General features: G+C 36.8%; 2 protein-coding genes across 52 annotated transcripts in view; one reads left to right on the top strand and one right to left on the bottom strand.

The window, feature by feature from the left end:
• The window catches only part of LOC134820354 (nucleoporin NUP188-like), a 40,367-nt gene extending 19,414 nt beyond the window's left edge, over nt 1-20,953 (top strand). Inside the window, exons 16-24 of one of the 2 annotated variants that reach the window (XM_063830665.1) lie at nt 226-333; nt 12,808-12,851; nt 13,050-13,089; nt 16,360-16,557; nt 16,805-17,006; nt 17,838-17,983; nt 19,862-20,040; nt 20,166-20,325; nt 20,577-20,953. In XM_063830665.1, coding sequence (XP_063686735.1) covers nt 226-333; nt 12,808-12,851; nt 13,050-13,089; nt 16,360-16,557; nt 16,805-17,006; nt 17,838-17,983; nt 19,862-20,040; nt 20,166-20,325; nt 20,577-20,744 — 1,245 coding nt within the window. In that variant the 3' untranslated portion in view covers nt 20,745-20,953. The remainder of the gene's footprint in view (nt 1-225; nt 334-12,807; nt 12,852-13,049; nt 13,090-16,359; nt 16,558-16,804; nt 17,007-17,837; nt 17,984-19,861; nt 20,041-20,165; nt 20,326-20,576) is intronic. The other variant, XM_063830666.1, reaches the window with a different exon arrangement.
• Nucleotides 20,954-21,047: 94 nt separating this feature from the next.
• Nucleotides 21,048-24,499, bottom strand: part of LOC134820355 (ras guanine nucleotide exchange factor Y-like) — a 46,232-nt gene continuing 42,780 nt past the window's right edge. For all 50 annotated transcript variants that reach the window (XM_063830719.1, XM_063830713.1, XM_063830695.1 and 47 more), the window contains 5 exons: nt 24,070-24,169; nt 23,481-23,594; nt 22,928-23,018; nt 22,059-22,759; nt 21,048-21,698 (listed from right to left, as the gene is read on the bottom strand). In XM_063830719.1, coding sequence (XP_063686789.1) covers nt 21,655-21,698; nt 22,059-22,759; nt 22,928-23,018; nt 23,481-23,594; nt 24,070-24,169 — 1,050 coding nt within the window. In that variant the 3' untranslated portion in view covers nt 21,048-21,654. The remainder of the gene's footprint in view (nt 21,699-22,058; nt 22,760-22,927; nt 23,019-23,480; nt 23,595-24,069; nt 24,170-24,499) is intronic.

A 24,499-nucleotide genomic window follows, 5' to 3' on the forward strand; every position in this document is an offset into this window, starting at 1 on the left:
AGAAAATATTGTTTTTAAAAATGTATTTTTGTTTTTTTGTTTGTTTTTTGGGAGGTTTATATTGTTAAACACTGCTGACTGAACTATTATATATTAAGTTAAATCTATATCCTTTAAAAGTGACCTGGTGGTATTTGCACATTTACAACAATTTCTTGATTTGAATTTTGAAACTGTTTTCTTATTAGTTGCTTCTCAAACATTTAGGATGATTTCTGTTGTCAGGTGATAGAGACGACTGGGTCGGAACAGACGTGGTTCAGCACGATCAAGACAATAATACCTGGCCTGGTCAGACTGGCCGAGGAGAATATACTTAGTGCTACTCACGAGGTTCGTTATAGGTTTCGTTTAAGTATAAATATGTAAAAAGACTTTATTTATGATCCTTCCACTTTGTTATATTTAAGTTGAATTTTTAGGTATAGTTAAATCCAATACTACCTCGTTTGTAAATTCTTTTCGACGATGTTGTTATTATTCTACCTTCAGAGAATTACAAAAGAAACAATTGCACTGCTTACATTTGTAAAATTATAACAATCAGCATAACTTAAAATAAATTAAGAGAATCAGCGAAACTTAAAATAATTAAATAACAGAATTGACAGCACAACTTAAAATAGTTAAACAGAATCAGCACAATTTAAATAATCTAACACAACCAGCACAACTTTATTTACGTAATCTCAAAAGCTCAAACTCCTGAAAAATAATTTATATCTAGATTACTGTCGGAAGGGGGGGGGGGGGGGGGGGGGGGGGGGGGGGGGTCGGGGTTACCAATGGCATAAATGGCATAATGGAGAATTGGCCAATAAAAATTTCCATTTATGCCATAAAACGTATGCCATTTATGCCATTTTTGATATATTAATACATTTCTATTTTCTTTATTTGTCATATGAATCTTTAACGATCATACCAAGCGTTATAAAGCATGAAACATGTCTCTTATTCAAGTACTAATAATAATTTAGGAATTTAAAGTCAAATATACATAAACTTTTTATGTCCTATGCATACACTCCTTGATAGTTATCTTGATCTAGTATCTTTGTTTCACACAATAGAGCATAAGTTTTGTGGTTTATCCACTGGGCTTAGAGTTTGTGTTTAAGCTACCAAATTTTATTATTTATTATTATATGAAGACCTAAATTCATGGCATAAATGGAGAATTGGCCAATAAAAATTTCAATTTATGCCATAAAACGTATGCCATTTATGCCATTTTATGCCATTGGTACCCCCCCCGGGTGTCCTCTAAATCATGTCCTCTAAAAGTGTGTCCTCTAAAACATGTCCTCTAAAAGTGTGTCCTCTAAAACATGTCCTCTAAAAGTGTGTCCTCTAAAACATGTCCTCTAAAGTTCCGGCTCTGCTGGTGGGGTGTTTTCTGGGTGAATTCTTGATCTGGTCAGTTTCCGGCTTAATGTACCCGACAACTGAGAGTATTGTGTTTTAAAAGATATAGGGATCCCTCTAAGCCAACTCCTCATGTTTGGTTTGCGGATGAAGTATACGATAGGGTTAAACACTGAATTCAATACTATTAAAAGTTGAAATGAGAATGACCCATTTTGTTTGTCCCATCCTTTGATCAGCTTTGCTTGAGATCCTGTAACTATGAACTTAACATTCCGAGCAACTCCTAAAACCATTATACTGTTGCAGAAAATGAACAGCACTGAAAGTGTTAGAACTGTTTTTGCTGCTTCCGCATTTGTGGCAGAAAGTGGCAGTAGTCCAGGTCGGAGAAGCTTTATAACACATATGATGTTTGAAATTATTATCGCCATCATCAAGGTCATCATCCAAATTGTCATTTCACAAATGTTGGCGATTTGCCAATTGGTGAGGATGTTCTCATCCGATTTATAGACTGTACCTTTATGGTTCAATAACACCTCGACAGTTGCGCTATAGACGAAATAAAGTGAAATGGCTAACCATATGATCTTTCCTTTCATGCGATATAAAGGAGCACTGATCTTGATGGCCCGTGTCACTGCAATGACCATTGTGATGAACAGTGTGTTGTAAGTCACCGCTTTGTAAGCTAGATTCAGCTTGCTTTGGGAGTCAATCCAAAAAAAGATGGGAAATCTGGAACAAGCAATAAAATCCCAAAAAGTAAGCAGTAAGAACAGTTTGTTAGTGAGTCCATTCCTGGATTGAATCAGGAAGAAGGAAAAAGAAAGGGTATTAGCAAGGGCTCCAAAGATCGACACGGTTATTGAAATTATCAGCCACGCTGACATGGTTAACCATCTTCTTTGTGTTTCTTTGTCATTTCATTTCATGTTTTGTTGTCCTTTATTGAACGCTGAGAATGAGAATTTTTAATTTAATTTTAATAAATTTTGTATTGCAAAAGGTTGATTATATGTTTTCAATGAAATAATACGATAATCTCAAAGAATTGTGTTACGATGCTTATAAAACTAGCTAACACTAAAAAGAAAGCCTTCGTGGGAATATTTGTTAAAAATTTGGATACTAAGACACAAGGTATTTTTTATCTGTCTGTCTTAAATAAGGTTTTTTATCGTTGGCAAAGCAGAATTCTACCTAAACAAACTGTCAAAAAGTTTAGTTTGAAGTAGAATGAATCTAATATAATTATGTAATATAGTATGATGTATATATATATAATCCCTATAATATATAACCTGTTAGAGTTCAGATATTATGTGTATAATAATCGATATGAATAGTATTAACAGAATCAGCACAACTTAAAATAATTTAACAGAATTAGCACAATTTAAATAATCTAACACAACCAGCACAACTTTATTTACGTAATCTCAAAAGCTCAAACTCATCAAAAATAATTTATATCTAGATTACTGTCGGTACAATTGATATTAAGGATTTTGATGAATAATCCAATAATCAATCCTTGTATTACTAATAAATTCTTCTAGTAAAGAAACGAAAAAAGGAGGAAAAATTTGACACGACACACAATGTACATGATGCTCTTCCATATTCGTCTAAAACTTCAGAGAACTGCTACGTCAGAATAAAATCTCTTTGGGTAAAAAATGTTCCCGATATAACTATAAGTTATGACACCAAAAAACTTATAACCCGGCCAAAGTAGATAATATAGTACACACAATTCAGCGAACCTTCTTCGAACCTGCTTTTTTGTTGCTGAACAGGAAATTTCAATATTCTACTCAATTGATAGAAAATAACATGTCCTGTAAAGTGTGTCCTCTAAAACATGTCCTCTAAAAGTGTGTCCTCTAAAACATGTCCTCTAAAGTTCTGGCTCTGCTGGTGGGGTAATTTCTGGGTGAATTCTTGATCTGGTCAGTTTCCGGCTTAATGTACCCGACAACTGAGAGTATTGTGTTTTGAAAGATTTAGGGATCCCTCTAACCCAACTCCTCAAGTTTGGTTTGCGGATGAAGTATACGATAGGGTTAAACACTGAATTCAATACTATTAAAAGTTGAAATGCGAATAACCCATTTTGTACGTCCCATCCTTTGATCAGCTTTGGTTGAGATCCTTGTGCGGACCTTTACTGATAGTTGAAATTCGACATATGACGTCATCTAGCGTCATCTAGCGTCATCTAGCGTGAAATATCGCCAGATGATGATAGATGACGCTAGATGACGCTAGATGACGCTAGATGACGCCAATTAGCGACATTGTCGCTAAGTGCACGGCACCTTTCGAATGTCGCTATCTAGCGCCATCTAGCGCTATCTAGCGCTATCTAGCGCTATCTAGCGCTATATGACGCTATATGACGCTAGATGACGCTAGATGACGCTAGATGACGCTAAGCACGCAGCACTGACGCCAGGCGACAGATAGCGCTATTTTCATAAAATTTCCGCCCTTTTTTTTGCGACATCTAGCGGTATCTAGCGCTATCTAACGCTATATGTCGCAACGACATCTGACGCAGCGCTATCTAGCGCTATCTAGCGCTATCTGGCGCTATCTAGCGGAGAATGTCGGTTTGTGACAGTTTACGCTAGATAGCGCTAGATAGCGCTAGATATCGCGGCGACAGCTAGCGCTAGATAGCGCTATCTAGCGTAAACTGTCACAAACCGACATTCTCCGCTAGATAACGCTAGATAGCGCTAGATAGCGCTATCTAGCGGAGAATATCGGTTTTTGACAGTTAACGCTAGATAGCGCTAGATAGCGCTATCTAGCGCTAGATATCGCGGCGACAGCTATAGCTATGGCTATAGTTGTTAAACGTTAAATATATATAACGTTGGTTATAGGTTTTATTTTTAACGTTGCAAAACGTTTATTATTTGACTTCAGATCAAGGTTACCAGAGTTTAAAATTCAACTACATTTGAACGTTGTATGTAGGTTACATATAAAACGTTGTTAAACGTTAGATATCTAACGTTGGTTATAGGTTTTATTTTTAACGTTGCAAAACGTTTATTATTTGACGTCAGATCAAGGTTACCTTATTAACTATAAGCAGAGTTTAAAATTCAACTACATTTGAAAGTTGTATGTAGGTTACATATAAAACGTTGTTAAACGTTAAATATCTAACTTTGGTTATAGGTTTTATTTTTAACGTTGCAAAACGATTATTATTTTACGTTAGATCAAGGTTACCTTATCAACTATAAGCAACGTTCAAAACTCAACTAAATTTTAACGTTGTATGTAGGTATACATATAAAAACTTTGCCGGCTGGTATAGGCTTAGACTAATATTTTGAGAAAAAGCGGCGCGTGATAGTAAATTACGAGTATCACCCGTTAACGAGTGAGATTCTTCCAGTATAAGCTGTTTATGCTCTAACCATAGCCCTCTCGCTAGTATAGTAGTACGCTTAGACACATGGCTATGTGAAAGAAGATGTAGGGGGTGCACGATAAAAATAAACTTGCTCGGATTTTAAAAATTTTTGTACCATTGTTTTCTAGAGACTGTGAGAATTTTCACAATACCAAATTTGTCATACCTTTTTGAAAAGATCAGTGAGTTTCGCCTATGTGCCATATTTGATGGTGCGCGGCTTTTGGAGCAAAAGTAGCTGTAAAAGTCGCGTAATTTGACCAAATTCGTCCAAATTTGACCGTTTTTGTCGTATTATTCGGATATATCTTCAGTTCCTTAGATGAGATCATTCTGAAAATTGGCCACGACCTTCCAATAGGGTTTTCACATCTGTCCGAAAAATTTGGTGGATATCGGAGTTGATATAGTGATCAAAATGGGGCAAAATACGCTGCTTTTATGTTTTAGCTGTAACATAATGTCTGATGGTTGGATATGCTTTAAATTTTTCGGACACTTTCCTTCTTAGTCTATGAGTAAGCTTACCAATTTTTGTTGCAATTGGAGGTCGGGAAGGATACTCAATATCTATTAGTTTGAAGAAAATTTTGCTGGCCGAAATTAGCGCTAAAAAACCATCCTACAGTCGGCACGCGCGGCTCACTGTCGATGGCGCGGCGCACTACCTAGAAGATGATGTAAAGATCTTAATGTTAAATTAGCATTTGCAAATTAATAGTATTGAAATCTCGCACAGCAAGTTATTAAAAAAATGTAATGAGAGTCGAGCCGAATTTATTGTTCAGTAATCACATTTACAATGGGTTTACACATTACATAACCGTTTAAATTTCAAATTAATGTTCCTGCACGAATGAAAATGCTTCATAATCATATATCGTACCCACGAGTTTTCAGTTTACGAACTACGCGCAAGTGTGAAGTGCAAGCGCGAAAGCTTTATGACAGGCTGAGCGCGGCCCAGTAACGATCTTCGGGATTGGAATTATTTTGGATAAATACCTTACAGCTTTGAGCTTCGAGTAATCTATTTGACGATGTTTGTTGTAGCGCGATGCACTACTGGGCCGCGCCGCGCAGCCAATAATGCTTCTTGCAACCACAAGTGCTTTACTAAACATAGTCCCAGGAAAAGTTACCGGCTGGTGGTCCGGTGGTACTAGAGTTGGTTTAATTTAAACAGACGGCTTGACCTCGCGCGCGACAACAAGCATGATTTGCACGCGTGGCGCATTCCAATGTTCAGGCAGCTACCACGTGACACAATTCAGCCAACCAGAGTACAGGAATCCGCAAAGTTAAAGTTGCAAACTTTTGATCGGCCCGAAAGGGGACTTTTCTGGAGATTTTGAGATAACTCAACAATTACGTTGTCTTGAATTTTCCTCCTGGAGAGGTAACGTTACTTTTACAAAAGGAACATGTTACAAAAAACCGGAAGTCTCCAACTCTTTTACTTTCAAAGTTAAGCCCCATCCGGTCAGGCCTCAGGGTTCCTGGGGTTGGTCAGTACGTTACTGTACGAACTTTTAAAAGGTGTCGAACTGTACAAATTTTAAAAAAGCTGTCGAGGAATTTTTACCGAATTTTTTTTTAAATTTTGTTTTTTAATCACTTCAGTCCAAAAAATTTGTTATTTTTGTCCGGGAGGTTACACTTCAGATTTAAAATATTAACATGCATCCGCACGTCATCGTTTCCCGCCATTTTAACACAAATTGTTGCAATTAGCTTTTCGAAAATTTATGAGGCGAATTTTTCCCAAAATAATCCCGAACTGAAAAAACGTGCCAAACTGTACGAATTTTTTACGACTTTTGTACGAACTGACTTGTAGCGCGATGCGTTACTGTGCCGCGCCGCGCACTTAATAAGGCTTCTCACAGCGACCTGGCTAGATCGGCGAAATGCGCTATATACTGTGCCGCGCCGAGCTGCCATGAATTGACATCGTCAATTAAGAACTGACCAACTATGTTACTAAATTGTCGACGCGATATGCACCATGACTGGGCCTCGCCGAGCTGTGAACAGTGAAGGATTGACATCGTGAATCAACGCGATGCGTTACTGTGAGTGTGTCACGCCGCGCATCCAAAAATGCTTCTCGGTATCCAATAATGCTTTTCGGCGAAATGCACCACTGAGCTGTGAAAGATTGGCATCATGAATCAACGATGTTAGTAACTTGTATAAATTTTGTCGAAATAGTGCGTGCCGCTTTCTTCCGATCCCGAAATGTTAAGGGTCGACGATCGTTTACATATTAGTATTACGTAATCAGCTGAGGAGGTTGGGGTTTTCAAATGATTATTGATTACGCTAGTGTAATATATTGACATAAATATATTAGCTATGGTAAAACTGATTACGGGGTATGTGAACGACCCCTCATTGTTAGTAATCAGTTCCATACATAGCTATTAAGCTATTAATATCATGTCACAATCACACTAGCGAGCGTAATAATTTGGAAAACCCCGGCCGGCGGCATCAGGCCCCTTATATAATTATAATATGTAAACAACCCCTTGATTAAGTGATATTTAATATTTTGTTCCACTCAGCCGAATATTTGATAAATCGAGTGTAATAGTTGGGTGACTTCGACGAGCCGCGCAAGCTTATAGTTATAGTTATATCATTCTCACTTAAATTATAATTAATTTTCATACACAGTAAAAATTAATTTTCATATAAAATAAAAATAACAAAAAAGATTGGGTGGGAAAAGACAGGCTGCGCTTACGGTCCCAGTAAAACACACACACACACACACACACACACACACACACACACACACACACACACACACACACACACACACACACACACACACACACACACACACACACACACACACACACACACACACACACACACACACACACACACACACACACACACACACACACACACACACACACACACACACACACACACACACACACACACACACACACACACACACACACACACACACACACACACACCCACCCAGATAGCAACATCTAGCGCTAAATAGCCTGGACTGTCACGACCCAAAATTCTTCGCTATTTAGCGCTATCTAACGCTATTTAGCGCTATCTAACGCTATCTAGCGCTATATGTCGCAACGACATCTGACGCTATATAGCGCTATCTGGTGCTATATAGCGCTAGATAGCGTGAACTGTCGTAAACTGACTTATCCCGCTATCCAGCGCTTGATGTCGCCTGCGTCAGATGTCGTCGCGACAGATGTCGTCAGATGTCGTCAGATGTCGCTAGATGGCGTCAGATAGCGTCAGATGTCGCGGCAACATATGACGCTAGATGACGCTAGATGTCGTCCCTAGAATTTTGATGAAAATAGCGCTATCTGTCGCCTGGCGTCAGTGCTGCGTGCTTAGCGTCATCTAGCGTCATCTAGCGTCATCTAGCGTCATCTAGCGTCATATAGCGCTAGATAGCGCTAGATAGCGCTAGATAGCGCTAGATGGCGCTAGATAGCGACATTCGAAAGGTGCCGTGCACTTAGCGACAATGTCGCTAATTGGCGTCATCTAGCGTCATCTAGCGTCATCTAGCGTCATCTATCATCATCTGGCGATATTTCACGCTAGATGACGCTAGATGACGCTAGATGACGTCATATGTCGAATTTCAACTATCAGTAAAGGTCCCCTTGTGCTACGTACTTAACATTCCGAACAACTGCTAAAACCATTATACTGTTGCAGAAAATGAACAGCACTGAAAGTATTAGAACTGTTTTTGCTGCTTCCGCATTTGTGGCAGAAAGTGGCAGTAGTCCAGGTCGGAGAAGCTTTATAACACATATGATGTTTGAAATTATTATCGCCATCATCAAGGTCATCATCCAAATTGTCATTTCACAAATGTTGGCGATTTGCCAATTGGTGAGTATGTTCTTATCCAATTTATGGACTGTACCTTTATGGTGCAACATCACCTTGACAGTTGCGCTATAGACAAAAAAAAGTGAAATGGCTAACCATATAATCTTTCCTTTCATGCGATATAAAGGAGCACTGATCTTGATGGCCCGTGTCACTGCAATGACCATTGTAACGAACAGTGTGTTGTAAGTCACCGCTATGTAAGCTAGATTCAGCTTGCTTTGGGAGTTAATCCAAATAAAGATGGGAAATCTGGAACAAGCAATAAAATCCCAAAAAGTGAGCAGTATAAACAGTTTGTTAGTGAGTCCTTTTCTGGATTGGAACAGGAAGAAGGAAAAAGAAAGGGTATTAGCAAGGGCTCCAAAGATCGACACGGTTATTGAAATTATCAGCCACGCTGACATGGTTAACCATCTTCTTTGTGTTTCTTTGTCATTTCATTTCATGTTTTGTTGTCCTTTATCGAATGCTGAGAATGAGAATTTTTATTTAATTTTAATAAATTTTGTATTGCAAAAGGTTGATATGTTTTCAATGAAATAATACGATAATCTCAAAGAATTGTGTTACGATGCTTATAAAACTAGCTAACACTAAAAAGAAAGCCTTCGTGGGAATATTTGTTAAAAATTTGGATACTAAAACACAAGTTATTTATCTGTCTGTCTTAAATAAGGTTTTTTATCGTTGGCAAAGCAGAATTCTACCTAAATACCTAAAACAAACCGTCAACAAGTTTAGTTTGAAGTAGAATGAATCTAATATAATTATGTAATATAGTATGATGTATATATATATATTATATATAATATATAACCTTATAAATACCTGTTAGAGTTCAGATATTATGTCTATAATAATCGATATGAATAGTTTTAACAGAATCAGCACAACTTAAAATAATTTAACAGAATCAGCACAATTTAAATAATCTAACACAACCAGCACAACTTTATTTACGTAATCTCAAAAGCTCAAACTGCTCAAAAATAATTTATATCTAGATTACTGTCGGTACAATTGATATTAAGGATTTTGATGAATAATCCAATAATCAATCCTTGTATTACTAATAAATTCTTCTAGTAAAGAAACGAAAAAAGGAGGAAAAATTTGACGCGACACACACGTACATGATGCTCTTCCATTTCCGTCTAAAACTTCACAGAACTGCTACGTCAGAATAAAATCTCTTTGGGTAAAAATGTTCCCGATATAACTATAAGTTATGATACCAAAAAATTTAGAACCCGGCCAAAGTAGATAATATAGTACACACAATTCAGAGAACCTTCTTTGAACCTGCTTTTTTGTTGCTGAACAGGAAATTTCAATATTCTACTCAATTAATAGAAAATAACATCCTGTAAAGTGTGTCCTCTAAAACATGTCCTCTAAAGTTCCGGCTCTGCTGGTGGGGTATTTTCTGGGTGAATTCTTGATCTGGTCAGTTTCCGGCTTAATGTACCCGACAACTGAGAGTATTGTGTTTTGAAAGATTTGGGGATTCCTCTAACCCAACTCCTCAAGTTTGGTTTGCGGATGAAGTATACGATAGGGTTAAACACTGAATTCAATACTATTAAAAGTTGAAATGCGAATAACCCATTTTGTTTGTCCCATCCTTTGATCAGCTTTGCTTGAGATCCTTGTGCTACGTACTTAACATTCCGAACAACTGCTAAAACCATTATACTGTTGCAGAAAATGAACAGCACTGAAAGTATTATAACTGTTTTTGCTGCTTCCGCATTTGTGGCAGAAAGTGGCAGTAGTCCAGGTCGGAGAAGCTTTATAACACATATGATGTTTGAAATTATTATCGCCATCATCAAGGTCATCATCCAAATTGTCATTTCACAAATGTTGGCGATTTGCCAATTGGTGAGTATGTTCTTATCCAATTTATGGACTGTACCTTTATGGTGCAACATCACCTTGACAGTTGCGCTATAGACAAAAAAAAATGAAATGGCTAACCATATGATCTTTCCTTTCATGCGATATAAAGGAGCACTGATCTTGATGGCCCGTGTCACTGCAATGACCATTGTAATGAACAGTGTGTTGTAAGTCACCGCTATGTAAGCTAGATTCAGCTTGCTTTGGGAGTCAATCCAAAAAAAGATGGGAAATCTGGAACAAGCAATAAAATCCCAAAAAGTAAGCAGTATGAACAGTTTGTTAGTGAGTCCATTTCTGGATTGAAACAGGAAGAAGGAAAAAGAAAGGGTATTAGCTGAGACTCCAAAGATCGTCACGATTATTGAAACTATCAGCCACGCTGACATGGTTAACATTCTTCTTTGTGTTTGTTTGTCATTTCATTTCATGTTTTGTTGTCCTTTGTTGAATGTTGAGAATGAGAATTTTTAATTTAATTTTAATAAATTTTTATTGCAAAAGGTTGATATGTTTTCAATGAAATAATACGATAATCTCAAAGAATTGTGTTACGATGCTTATAAAACTAGCTAACACTAAAAAGAAAGCCTTCGTGGGAATATTTATTAAAAATTTGGATACTAAAACACAAGTACGAGCTATTTATCTGTTTGTCTTATAAAAAATGTTTTAATCGTTGGCAAAGCAGAATTCTACCTAAATACCTAAAACAAACTGTCAAAAAGTTTAGTTTGAAGTGGAATGAATCTAATATAATTATGTAATATAGTACATTATATATATATATATAATATGTAACCTCATAAATACCTGTTATTCCCTCCGATTTTAAAAGAGGTAAAATTAGGTATAGGTTTTTATAGGTATTCGTGGGCTAGAGTTCAGATATTATGTCTAATATGAATAGTTTTATATTCCCGAAGCTGAGATTCGTCCGAGATTTTGAGTGAGGAAACAGAGTAAAAGTCTTGGTCACGTGACTGCCTGCAAATCAGCTGACCTCAATAGAATGCTTACTTAAAATCCACACATTTTCAAGATAATGAAGAATTACTCTCAACCTTATTTTACAACGAGTAAAAGGCAATAAACAGATACAATGGTACCGAAACATGGTATAAGAGTTAGTTACGGGCCAGGAAACGGTAATTATGTAAAGCTGTCTTCTCAACAATACATTGTATAGTTGTATATGTGTGTAATATATGTATTAACGGACTTGTGCGCGATTGTAATTGTACCAGTAAGGGGTGCTGACTGCAATGTTATCAATGAAGACGGCTGCCATACCACACTGCCACAGCTCCGCTAAGATACCTTCTGAATCGGATGGGAGACGGGAGTTAAAAACATAATTTCTACATAGTTATAGTTTATAATGCTGTAATATGTTAAAACAATCTGGCTTACTTAGCATTCGATCCCTAACACATTAGCAGGAAGCTCTTATGTGGAATGGTATGAAAACCGAAAATCCTGTATCAAATTAGATAGCAAGCTTAAACCACGATCTTTTGAAAGTTTGAACAGTTGGCTGACACAATATGATAATAACTTGCACGATGATAACTTGCATATAATATGTTATTTTGATAATTAGTGACAAAGAAGTATTGACGTGTGATATTGGCCTTAAGAATCAAATAAAATTAATTAATTAATAGATGTGGATACTGGCGGCGAGGTGATGATTGTTTTTTACGTTTTAGGTGGCGCCTCTATTCAGCAGGTTGAAGAGGTGATAATTGTTTGTTTACGTTTTAGGTGGCGCCTCTATTCAGCAGGTCGAAGATGTGATGCAAATTTTGTATTATCGAAGGCTTGTAACACTTGTAACTCCTTCTTATTACCCCCCTTTGAAGGTCCCGAATTATTTTCAGAACGAAAGCTCAAAAATAACCGAGAAATCGCCCTTCTTATTAACTCATTTTGATGACTGTCGATTTAACTAGGTTTCAGAACCTATAAACACTTCCTTATCCCTCAAAATTGATGTTTTATAGTTAATACGAGCAACAAGCAACATATATTTTGATCCTTCGGTTCTACTCATGACCTGTAATAGGGCCTAGGGAGTTAAGCTGAAACCAAAAGATCCAGGCAATCCTCACCTTAGCTGATCGAACAGGTACTAACACAATTTTCAGATAGAAATGTTCGTTGCAATAATATGTCTATTTCAGCTTTGCAACTTGAGCGAAGAGCAGAGTACGAAAAAACACAGCAGGTAAGCAACTCATTTTGGTGACTGTTCCTCACCTAACGTTGCACGAGAAATCGATTTAAGTTGGTTTTACAGCCCAATAACGCTTCCTTATTCCTCAAAATTCTTGTGAACAAAGAACATTTTGATTCTGCAACGGAAGAACAAGGAGATCGTCTCGTTAACAACTCGAACAGGTACTATCAGTATCACAATTTTCAGAGCAGAGCACAATAGCAAAGTCAAAAGAAACACAATGAAGGTAGGTCACCATTGCATTAACCAACACCATGATATAACAATCATAATAATTATTATATTCAGTTGTTATTATGATTGTTATAATATCATGGTGTTGGTTAATGGTTACCTACCTTCATTGTGTTTCTTTTGACTTTGCTATTGTGCTCTGCTCTGAAAATTGTGATAGTACCTGTTCGAGTTGTTAACGAGACGATCTCCTTGTTCTTCCGTTGCAGAATCAAAATGTTCTTTGTTTGAGTAACACAAGAATTTTGAGGAATGAGGAAGCGTTATTGGGCTGCAAAACCAACTTAAATCGATTTCTCGTGCAACGTTAGGTGAGGAACAGTTAACAAAATGAGTTGCTTACCTGCTGTGTTTTTTCGTACTCTGCTCTTCGCTCAAGTTGCAAAGCTGAACATATTGAACTTAGACATATTGCAACGAACATTTCTATCTGAAAATTGTGTTAGTACCTGTTCGATTAGTTAAGGTGAGGATTGCCTGGATCTTTCGGTTTCAGCTTAACTCCCTAGGCCCTATAAGTCATGAGTAGAACCGAATGATCAAAATATATGTTGCTTGTTGCTCGTATTAACTATAAAACATCAATTTTGAGGGATAAGGAAGTGTTTATAGATTCTGAAACCTAGTTAAATCGATTTTTCGTGCAATTTTAGGTCAGAAACAGTCATCAAAATGAGTTAATAAGAAGGTCGATTTCTCGGTTATTTTTGAGCTTTCGTTCTGAAAATAATTCGGGACCTTCAAAGGGGGGTAACAAGAAGGAGTTACAAGGGTTACAAGTCTTCGATAATACAAAATTTGCATCACATCTTCGACCTGCTGAATAGAGGCGCCACTTAAAACGTAAACAAACAATTATCACCTCTTCAACCTGCTGAATAGAGGCGCCACCTAAAACGGAAAAAAAACAATTATCACCTCCCCGCCAGTATCCACATCTATTAATTAATTAATTACTCGCTTAATTTATAAAGTATCATTACCAAATTCAGATTTTTTCCCCGAAAGAAACCCGATTTTTCATTATCTGCAAAAGTGGAAATAATTTGACTGTCGGCTGTCCTTGAAGGAGAATTCTAATGTACACCTACTAAATAGAAAGTCCCTTAGAAGCTTAGACCTGCATTTTTCATGTTTTAGAGCCTCATGTCCGTCTATGTCCGCTTATCTCATAGAATCCAAAAAGGACAGGATATGACGTTGGCGGACATTAGCGGAAGAAGTGGACAGCAAAATGTTGTTAAATTTTTGGTTCATCCTGTAGATCCTGTTTTAAAGGTATATTGGAAATGTCGAGGACTGTTGTACTTGGATACAAGATCTAGACCTATCAGAAATGCAATGGTGGCATTTTTATAGAAATAGCTATGGGCTTCGAGACAATACCAGCTGAAATTAAAACAGGCAGAAATTCTTTGATCCTCATCAAAATTGTTAATATGGTTTAAAAAGACGAGAGAAAAAGAACGGAATACGAGGTCAGAAGAAATAACGTCCACTACTGGGTATCAATATCAGAACAGACTAAGAAGTCACTGACTTACGGGTCTTTGTATGGGTATTTAAAGACATGCAGCCCTGGAGTGATAATCACCGTCTAGAGCTGAGTCACTGTCTAGAGTCCAGTATGGAGTCACGTGACCTTGATATCCGTCGCCCGTACATATTATATTTAATTGTATAATTAATTATATTTCAAAAAATTGCTATTTTATGTGTTTTAAGTGTGTAGTGGGGTAGTATAAAATGAGCAAATAGTATCATCGAGACCTACTCAGTGGTCAGACTGTAAAGACAATAAAATTGAAAAGGTTGGATAGAAGATATATATTTGCGTGGCTGCAACTTGTCACTTAAAACTAAACAATGTTGGCTTTTTAAAACTTAGGGTTAGGTGGTAAATTCCCCAAAAGGAATAAGAACGATCATGCCCAACCTGTCCGGGAGATAAACGTGACATAACAACAGATACTGAGCTGAATAATAGATACAGAAATTAGTTGACCATCGAAATCATTTTGACGAAACATTTTAATAAGAATATGACAGATATATCAGATCTGTTGAAGAGTGAGTAAGGTTCTCCTACAAGGCTTGCGTAGCAATTGATCCCTAGGACCTCTAAGCATTAAGCTGTTAAGTGGCACAGCCCGTATAAACAACTATATTGGTAGCAAAGCAGGCCATATTAACTACAATATTATGTATATTGATCAAGCCAGCTGCCTCTTAGTGGGTAATTCATGAGTAACTCTCTGTGTTTAACGTTAAATCCAGAGCATTCGTTAATAGAATATTTAGTCTGCAGTGAGGTGCAGGTGCGTACCGGTGTAAACTGAAAGTTTGATTTGAATTGCACATGCCCCCTCCTCCCCCTCCCCCTATTGCAGGTTCATTTGTTTGAGGATGTTAAGTGCTTCAAGTACTAAAGTCTAAATATATATTTCGTGTATGGTGTGGTGAATGTGCAAGGTTGATATTAAAATGACTGCACAGTATTCAGTACAATTAAAGATTATATGTTTATTTAATTATCCGCTACTGGTTATTAGATGTAACATTCAGAGTAACTTTCCGTTTAACTATCTAATACAGTTTCACCGAATCCACCTTTTTGTAAAAAAACAAAAGTGGAAGGTTACAAATGGTTGTTGATGCAGAAATAGAGGGATTTTGTATGGTTAACACTAAACACTGAACAATCAAATTTTTCGTGATATTGTCAGTACAGATGAAATATTTCTTTGGCCGCGAAATCTTAATAAGGTTGCATTGGTAATTTTACAACTAGTGTCAATGAAAAGTTTTATAAAATGAAAGTCGATTCGATCATTTTGATAAACTCGACAATAAAACATATTAAAGCAGAGTCCAGTGTGGTAAAATTTAAATGTGTTGTATCAAAACAATTAATCAAGGTGGCATTCACACGATAGCACAGTGAGGTGATATTTATATTAAACAATATTGCGACAATAAGCACACGAAATAGTACACACCCAAACAAAACGATTACATTGTACAAGAACTTTCTGCGCGGCGGCGGGCGTTAAAACTCACGATAAAGCCTTATGTGCACGTGTGATACATGGTACGCTATAAATTTTAATCATGCATATATTAATTGTTCCGTGGAAATAGCGTATTATTGCGAATATAGCCTTTAGTCGGTTCTCAAGTTCCCTCCATTTCGCTGTCAAATATATAACAAAATACTTCCCCCTTACCAAGAAGGTTTTTGTGCTGACCATTACAATTCCAGGTATCAGAAGCACTGCTCTCCCTAATGTTGTGTCTGACGAACTACAAGGAAGGTGCCGCAGCGCTACAGTGGTCCAATATTCAGCGCTTGCTGTGCTTTGCGCAGTTTTACTCTGAAAAGCTAGACAACTCAGTTCAACTACAGAGATTGTGGTTTCTTGTCATTCAGATTGCGATTAACATGCTACAGACTTTAGAGGTTCGTTTTTGCTTTTTCTTGTTTTTATAATTTGTATTTTCATTCAAATGAAATGAAAACAGTAAGTTCTTCTAATTAACGTGAACAAGGTGAAGATTTGGTAATTGTCGATAGTTGGATAATATCCGGTTGGGTAATTGGTTACGGTTTGACTATTCATACATTCGTCATTCCTTTGAAAAACTCAAAAAAATTGAGATTTAATTTTACTAGCCTTCTACTCTTAAACGAATATTTACTCTCTCAGATGAAGTTTGCAGAAGATGCGATACTGTTCGCCAGCATCCGTCACGACCGCTTCATGTCCGTCATCGGATCCATCAGGACCGACTTCTCTCACGTCAATGAAGCGGAACTGTTCAGCAGATTGTTGTACAGTCTGGCATCATATCTTGACACGTGGCACCTCAAAGCCGCTCACTGTCTCTCAGATGTCGGAACTATATTAGGTACGATAATATCCAATTGAATTCATGTTTAGTGTTTTATTTTATCTTTTGTTCACCCTGATTTTGTTGTAAAACTTGATTTCTAGATTTATAACAGTTGACCATCAAACTAAGGCCCGGACTTAATATTATATGTTGGACAATGGTTAAATACCGTACTAGCATTACCATCACCTTAGTACAAATATGTGAATCTTAGTTTTAAATGATAAATATGCAGTTTGTAGCTATTCCCGCCCACTAAAAACCATGCATTATCAAAGTAAAGCAAGTTAATTCTAAGTTAGATTATTCAAAGCCAGTGGAAATATGAGAACGATTGGCAACCTTTTGATTTTTCTTCCACTTAAGAGTTATTTTAGCAGTCACGTGATCAACATCTTTGGAGAGGAGAAATAGTAAAATTAAAATATTATGAAGATGTGCAATTTACTCGCACATGTTAGGTCTTTAAATATTATTTTATTTGATGAAATTATATTGGAAATGTTTAAAAGTCATGTCGACGTGTTCGTAAAAAAGTTCAGTTAGGCACTTTTTTAATGGATTTTTGGAGATAAGAAGCATTATTGAATCTAAAATAATGCAAAGTAGCATCCGGAGATTGCAGATTGTAGAACTTAATAAAGAGGCTGCTTTTTTAATGAACTATTAGACTCTACCTTCCCGGAACAGCTAGATTTAACGCACGTCGCACACATTGGTAGAAATTTTAGGATAAGGTGGGCACTCTATTTAATCGATAATAATTTTGTCCCCTAATACTATGAACTTCTCTTATTCTCTATTGTCCCCGCTTTTAGCAGGTCTACAATGAACAAATATCTCCAGGTACCACAGTTCCCATCATAACACACTACCTGATGACAACCGAGAGCACCACAAAGGATGATGAAATATCCAAGGTTCTGGCCATGCTCTCAAATCTAACAGCAATGTTACGAATCATGACTCCCGGGATTCTTGATCTCCTTAAGGTTTGTTTTCACTCTATTTAAATTTATTTTGATTTTTGAGTACTGATTGTGAATAAACTGTTTTATTCATTGCGTTTTGGGTAAATTGGGTGCAAATAAAAGATCGGTCAATACTAAAATTTCTATGATCACCGGAAATTAGGTCACAACGTAGCATCACATTAATATTATTTAAATGTAGAATGTAGATTTTGGGCCACAATGACCAAACGAAGGAGCCATCGTGTACATCGAAGTGCACAGTGCACACTCAACTCTGCTCTGCTACTAGAGTAGTTGCATCACATTAATATTATTTAAATGTCGTTTTAATCTAATGTCATATCTCACCAAACATTCGTACCTATCCTAAAATACATGGATATGACAGTAATAGGAAAAAACAGAAACGTTTAATAACTGAATCAGCAAAGATAACTCGAAACCTTTGCTTGAGTTGATAAAAATTGAAAAGCCCGCTTCATAAATTAAACTAATGCATGAGTTGATTAAGTGACATGTTGGATTTAGTTAAAATAATAAGGTGTGGCGTTGGTTACATTCCCGATCCATTCATATCATGCTAAATTTTCAAAGGAGTGGTCAAATGTTAAATCATGCCGAGGAACGAAATAAAATGGTCGATATCAATGTGTCACTGGATTTAACATTTGTTGCAAACCACTCCAGCTTTTAACCGAATAAAATGTAACCACTTTAGTACACAGCTTTTAGCCGACTTTAGCACCCAGCTTTTAACCGAATAAATTGTAGTCAACGTGTTATTTTTAACACCGAAGACGAGGGTCGAGGTCACAGTTTTATTCAAACTTGATTTAATCTCTAGTAGTTCTTAATTTATCCATTAACACCTACGACTCACCCAGCCTACCATTAGCATTTAATATGTCCGGTCAAAAATTGTTTATTTTATTTTATTCACACATCTTTCAAGTTTCATCCATTAACACTTTCAACGTACCCATTTCAATTAGTAAACTCTGTTAAAAAACCTTTACTTATTCTACTTATTTGTTTCTGAGATATCTTTCAAAGAATTGTATCTGCGATGAGCAAACCTGAAGAAAAGCTCGCAGAATAACACCGACTTCTTCCTTCCATCTATTGGTGCTTCTTAACTCTTAAGGGAACAAATGTAACTGGGGGGGGGGGGGGGGGTCCAACTACATTTTTGTACATGGCCACCAGATTTTTGCCAAATGTACATGTACAAAAATGTACAAAAATGTACAAAATATGTTTTTTCCTGTTTGGCCACCAGATTTTTGCCAAATGTGCATGTACAAAAATGTACAAAATATGTTTTTTCCTGTTTGGCCACCAGATTTTTGCCAAATTTACATGTACAAAAATGTACAAAATATGTTTTTTCCTGTTTTTCCTGTTCCGTTTCCAGGGATTTCCGATTTTTTGTACATTTTTATGACCATTAATGTACATGGCCATCAGATTTTTTGCCAAATGTACGCTAAATTAGTGTACAAAAATGTATTTGGACCCCCCCCCCCCCCCCTGTAAATCACCAAAATAACAGTACCTTTTCTATATCTTAAATCATTTTTCTACCATTTATGGTTCAATTATATAATCCTTTCAGAGGTTTCTTGTACCGATTGTAAGTAATCTTAAGTAAAAAAATCAGCCAAAAGACTTTTAAAATGACCGAAATATCGGTATTACAGTGACAGACTTCTCAAAATTTCCAAAATTTTCGGAAAAGAAAATATTTATTTTTTCGAAAGTGCGGGTCCTCAAAAATAATTTTTAATGTATCAAATCTTATTGTTTTGATGTATACTTTCTTAATATGAAGTTAACAGCAAGGCCAGGGCATAAAAGCTTTTGGTGTATGTCCCCTTAACTGCTACTCCTCACCAGGAAAAGCTAAGTGTCCAGTGTTCCAAAGCCCCCCTTCTGGCCCTCAGTTTCACGACCCCACCCCTCGGATCAGAAGGGCCCCCCTCGTACGGCATACTTACTGGTTGTATGAGAGGATGTTTGATATTGCTACAGAAAGTTGATCCGTGTCGAACTAATACTCCAACCAAGCCCGACAGGTAGGGGGTGTTTTTCACTAGAAAGCTGGAACCTGTTCAAATTCATTGAAGATGTGTGCTATGTCGCCGCCTTAATTTGCTTTAACCGATTAGGGATATAGAGATAACAAAATCGATGTTTTCAGCGAAACGAAATCTGTCGGAACAAGTCAGAAATCCCAGATTATGTTTGCTTTAGAGAACATTTTGTACGTCCTGATCTCCCAAGCTCAACAGATAATAATGGATAACAATATTAGTCCGTCAGAAATATACCACTTACGAAGGGAGCTGGGAATGGAACTGGTGAGTTAGCACCGCGCTTTTGCCATATTGAATATGGTCGCAGAGCAGAAGTTTAGATCAACTCTGCCGCGCGACACTTTTGTCGATGAAAACATGTTTTTCAGCACTTGCACGTACAGAAATACGCGCGCGTGATGTGCTCTCAGAAGGCGGTCTCTACTGGCGTATTATACTTTTGGCAGCTCTTTGATGGTCCACGTTTAAACATCGTCTAATGCAGCGACCCCTGATATACATCTAACTTTCCTCAGAAATCTATCCTGGAAGGAGTAAACAGACACCACAGACGTGGAGGATCATCACCAAGATTAGACCGGACTCTCAGTTCAAGCTCCAGTGCGGGAACCGTTTTGGAACATCCACAGCTGGGCTTCTTTAAGCTTGGGTATAACTTTGTCAATAATCTATTGCAGACCTGAGGGATATTGAGCTATTGTTGTGATTGTTCCCATGTGTTTAGATTCGGTTAAATATATTCTCGTAGTTTTTCTGACTGCGTTGATTTTTATCTAGTATGAGAGGGTTGTACTTTCATTCACAATTAAACAACCGTTGTGACTTGATATTTATTGACCTTTTATTGTAATTTGTTATTAAATTTTGATATGTGAAGATGCAAGAAGTAAAACGCTGTTTTGAATGAATCTCGAAATCATATTCAGTAAAACAAATGTCCCTCGGATCAGTTGACCAGACTTATTCGTCTAAATAACTCTACAATCTGATTCAAGATCAAGCTAGTCACATGTTATGTCCCTCATGAAAAACACAATATGTGGCAATACCAAGCTGGAATTTTGAATCGTCATTAATTGCACAGACATAGGAACGCCCTGCTCTGACCCGAGAATACTGGTCTCTCTTACGCTTCTACGAAAGATTTAAATCAGAACGTACGGTATAAAAATACACTCTAAAATGCAACCGATCTTATTCATCAAATATAACGTCAACCAAGATTAAACTGGAAATTGAATGTTGTTACTAAAGTCATACTAGCGTCTATTGAAAAGAGCCATTTTTGATCTCATCGCAGAACATGTATTTCAATATGTACGTATTACTAATACACCGAATTTGACGGCAGTTTACATTTTTATACAACAATAAAAATTATGGTACAAAGATTTAAAAACGAATGAATCATCAGTAGGTGTGGGTTTTTTGTGAAAAATTAAATTTCCTAGAGTTTATCAGTCCTAGGAAAGAAATTAATTTTTTGAAAGTCTTTTTCTTGTTAATTCCGAAATAATCTCCGTTGAACGTGTTTCGCCTTCTTTAAAATCGCCTCTGTCTTCTTTTAGTATGCTCTTCAATGGCTTAGACATGTCAGCAATTCGAATCCATAATCTTAGGTTCCGTCCAATATTTATCTGGAAAAAAATTAGGCATGAGTACATATTAAATGATGAAGAAGTTTAGTGGTAGAATCACAACATTTTAGGAGGAAATGTACCACAATTGACAATACAAAATACATTGAATTAGCCCGCTTGGGATAGGCAATGACACGTACAAAACAAACATTGTCCTCTCAACATTTTGTGGGCGACTAAGATAATTAATTGCCATCAATGATCAAAGCATAGATAGGGATAACATCGCTTATCTATAAATAGTGAACGCGCAAGAAAATTTCACGATATTCGCGAAAACACTGATGGGGTTCGTGCTACAGCACATAAACGTCACCGCGCGCTACGTAAAATAACACAAAACAAGACCTTTCTCACCTGACTTCATTTTCTTCACAGTGGTGGCTATAGAGTATGATTCTGAGTTTTCCAAGACAACATCAGTCCCAGAAATAACGACCCCCTCAACTTCAAACTCAATATCGGTTCGTGACCCCTCTAAATTTGGGATCACCTCGAATGTTGCGATAAGCCGGTCGGGGTGATCCAACATTTCGTTGCCCACATCGTACCGCTCCCACCTTAATTTGTTGTTTGATATCTCAGCTGATGGGTGAGAGCTTAAAACTGGAGTAGAGCTATCAAAACTGTTCGAGTAAGTTATGCGCGGGAAATGGAAATTCTGCACCGCCAATGATTCGTTGACAGATGCATCAATTGATAAGACAGTATTGTCCCCGCTAGTCGTCCAATAGGACTGTGCTATCAGCGGCGCCAACTCAGCTTTGAGGTACGGTGATTTATATTTAAGAAGAGGAATGTTTATTCGCTGCTGCTTCCCTATCTGTTCAAGGCGCTTCTTCAAAAAGTTTTGCAGCAAGTTCATATTGACTTCCAGGATGTCCAATATCGAGGGGGGTTTGATGGAAAATATCTGGCGATTAACGATAAAAGAGTTGGGGGTAGTTGTGGAGACAAGGCGAATTTTGAGGGGTGGAGGAGCAGGGTTGATAGCTAGATCAGCTGCGGCATCACACGGGAGAGACATGATCAGTTCACCTTCTATCTTGCTGGTGCACCTGAATAAATACATCATCAGAACTGTCAACTGTGTGATTTGGTAGTATTAATGGTTGTAAGATCGTCTCAAATATTAATAGAAATTTAGAACGTAAATAACTGTAAAGTTGAGTGATCAGTTAATTAAGTGAACAACAACAACAACAAAAAACAATAGTGTCTCGTACTCATCGTTCGGTTTAAAGACAGCACTAGCGGTCTCGATTATAGCTATGGCTATCGGATACGGTATTTCTTCGCGATCATTCTCTACTGTTTCTGAAGAGAGTGATAATTGTGTTAGACGTAACGTGTTAAACGCGTATTACACATATCTTTTTACATGTGTACATACCTAGATAATGGGAAATAGTCTCGAGTTTATGTTTATAAAAGATTCATTGGGTCAGTTCTGTGTTGTTTGTGATACATTTCCAGTTTTTTTAACTTAAAGAGCATATGTTTCATAATATATTATACCGCATAATTTATACAGTTTTACGAGGCAACACTGTAATGTTAATGTAGTCTTGGAATGCAAACTACTTCCTCGATTACATTCTCAATATCACTGTTTTGTCGACAAAAATAATTTCGCTTGAGGAATGTGCACAGCAGTAAGCAGATATATTATGTATATATTGAGTATTGACTCTAAAAACTGTAAAAAACTAGCATTTTTAAGTTTATATGTAGTCACAGAGTCACAGAGTCACAGAGTCACAGAGTCACAGTACTCACCCTCATGTTGAGCGCTGAACTCAACATCTTCAGTTGAAGCTGGTTTTGTAAGGTATGGTATAACCGGGGGAGAGGTGACAGTCGCGTATGTCGGCTTCAATTTGGGGATCAATCCTGAAATTTGAATCATTCAGCATAAATGGTCACCAATAAATTGACCACCAAAAATGTTAATAATCGATGTTTTGTTTTGGAATCTAACGATAACGAGATAACTTAACATCTATATCTGTATGTGATGAACATTCGCCTAACCGTATTCGGCATAAATAACTAATAACAAATGGTAAAAACTAATCGTTTTTACCATTTGTTAACAATGTGCCACAGTATTATCTTAGATATATATCAAAGATACCTATTATTATATAACAAAAAAGGTTTCAAACAAAGAATCGTTTGACAATATTTATTTTCTGCTTTTAACGGCTTCAGATCGTAAATATACTGCAATATTTTAGAGTGCCAACGAAACATATAATACAATGCTCGAAAAAAACGCTTTTGTAGTAAAACGAACATGATGATATTTAGTGAGATATTATTGTGATAAGATATCTCCCGAGAGTACTTTATCTCTTTATCTTACCGTTAGGCTTATCAGTCTGGGCATCATAAGAATCTAGGGAGACTTTACTCATGCTGTCCACAGATAAAGGCGATAACAACTTGGAGTCTTCAACGTCAATCTGAATAAGTTTATCATCTTCCTAATATGGTCATTTTATAAATCTAACACGGAGAAATTAAAGTCCTTACATATAGAGATATAGTCAGGTAACAGTCCAAATAAAAATGGTAAAAACAGTCCAAATATGGTAAAAAGTCCGACCACCGATATTTAGTAGTACATATCATGATTCCAGGCCTAATTTTATAATAATCGTAGTGTCTATATTATGAGAAAACGATTTATTCTTGTCTAATCGACTGTCCGATAAAATTTTAATCAGGACGGATTCTTATTTTCATTTGTGTAAAAAGCCCCTACTCCCTATATTACATTATAAACTATGTAG

Source organism: Bolinopsis microptera, chromosome 9 (assembly GCF_026151205.1).
Source record: "Bolinopsis microptera isolate Bmic1 chromosome 9, MBARI_Bmic_1.0, whole genome shotgun sequence".
In the NCBI taxonomy this organism is placed as follows: domain Eukaryota; kingdom Metazoa; phylum Ctenophora; class Tentaculata; order Lobata; family Bolinopsidae; genus Bolinopsis; species Bolinopsis microptera.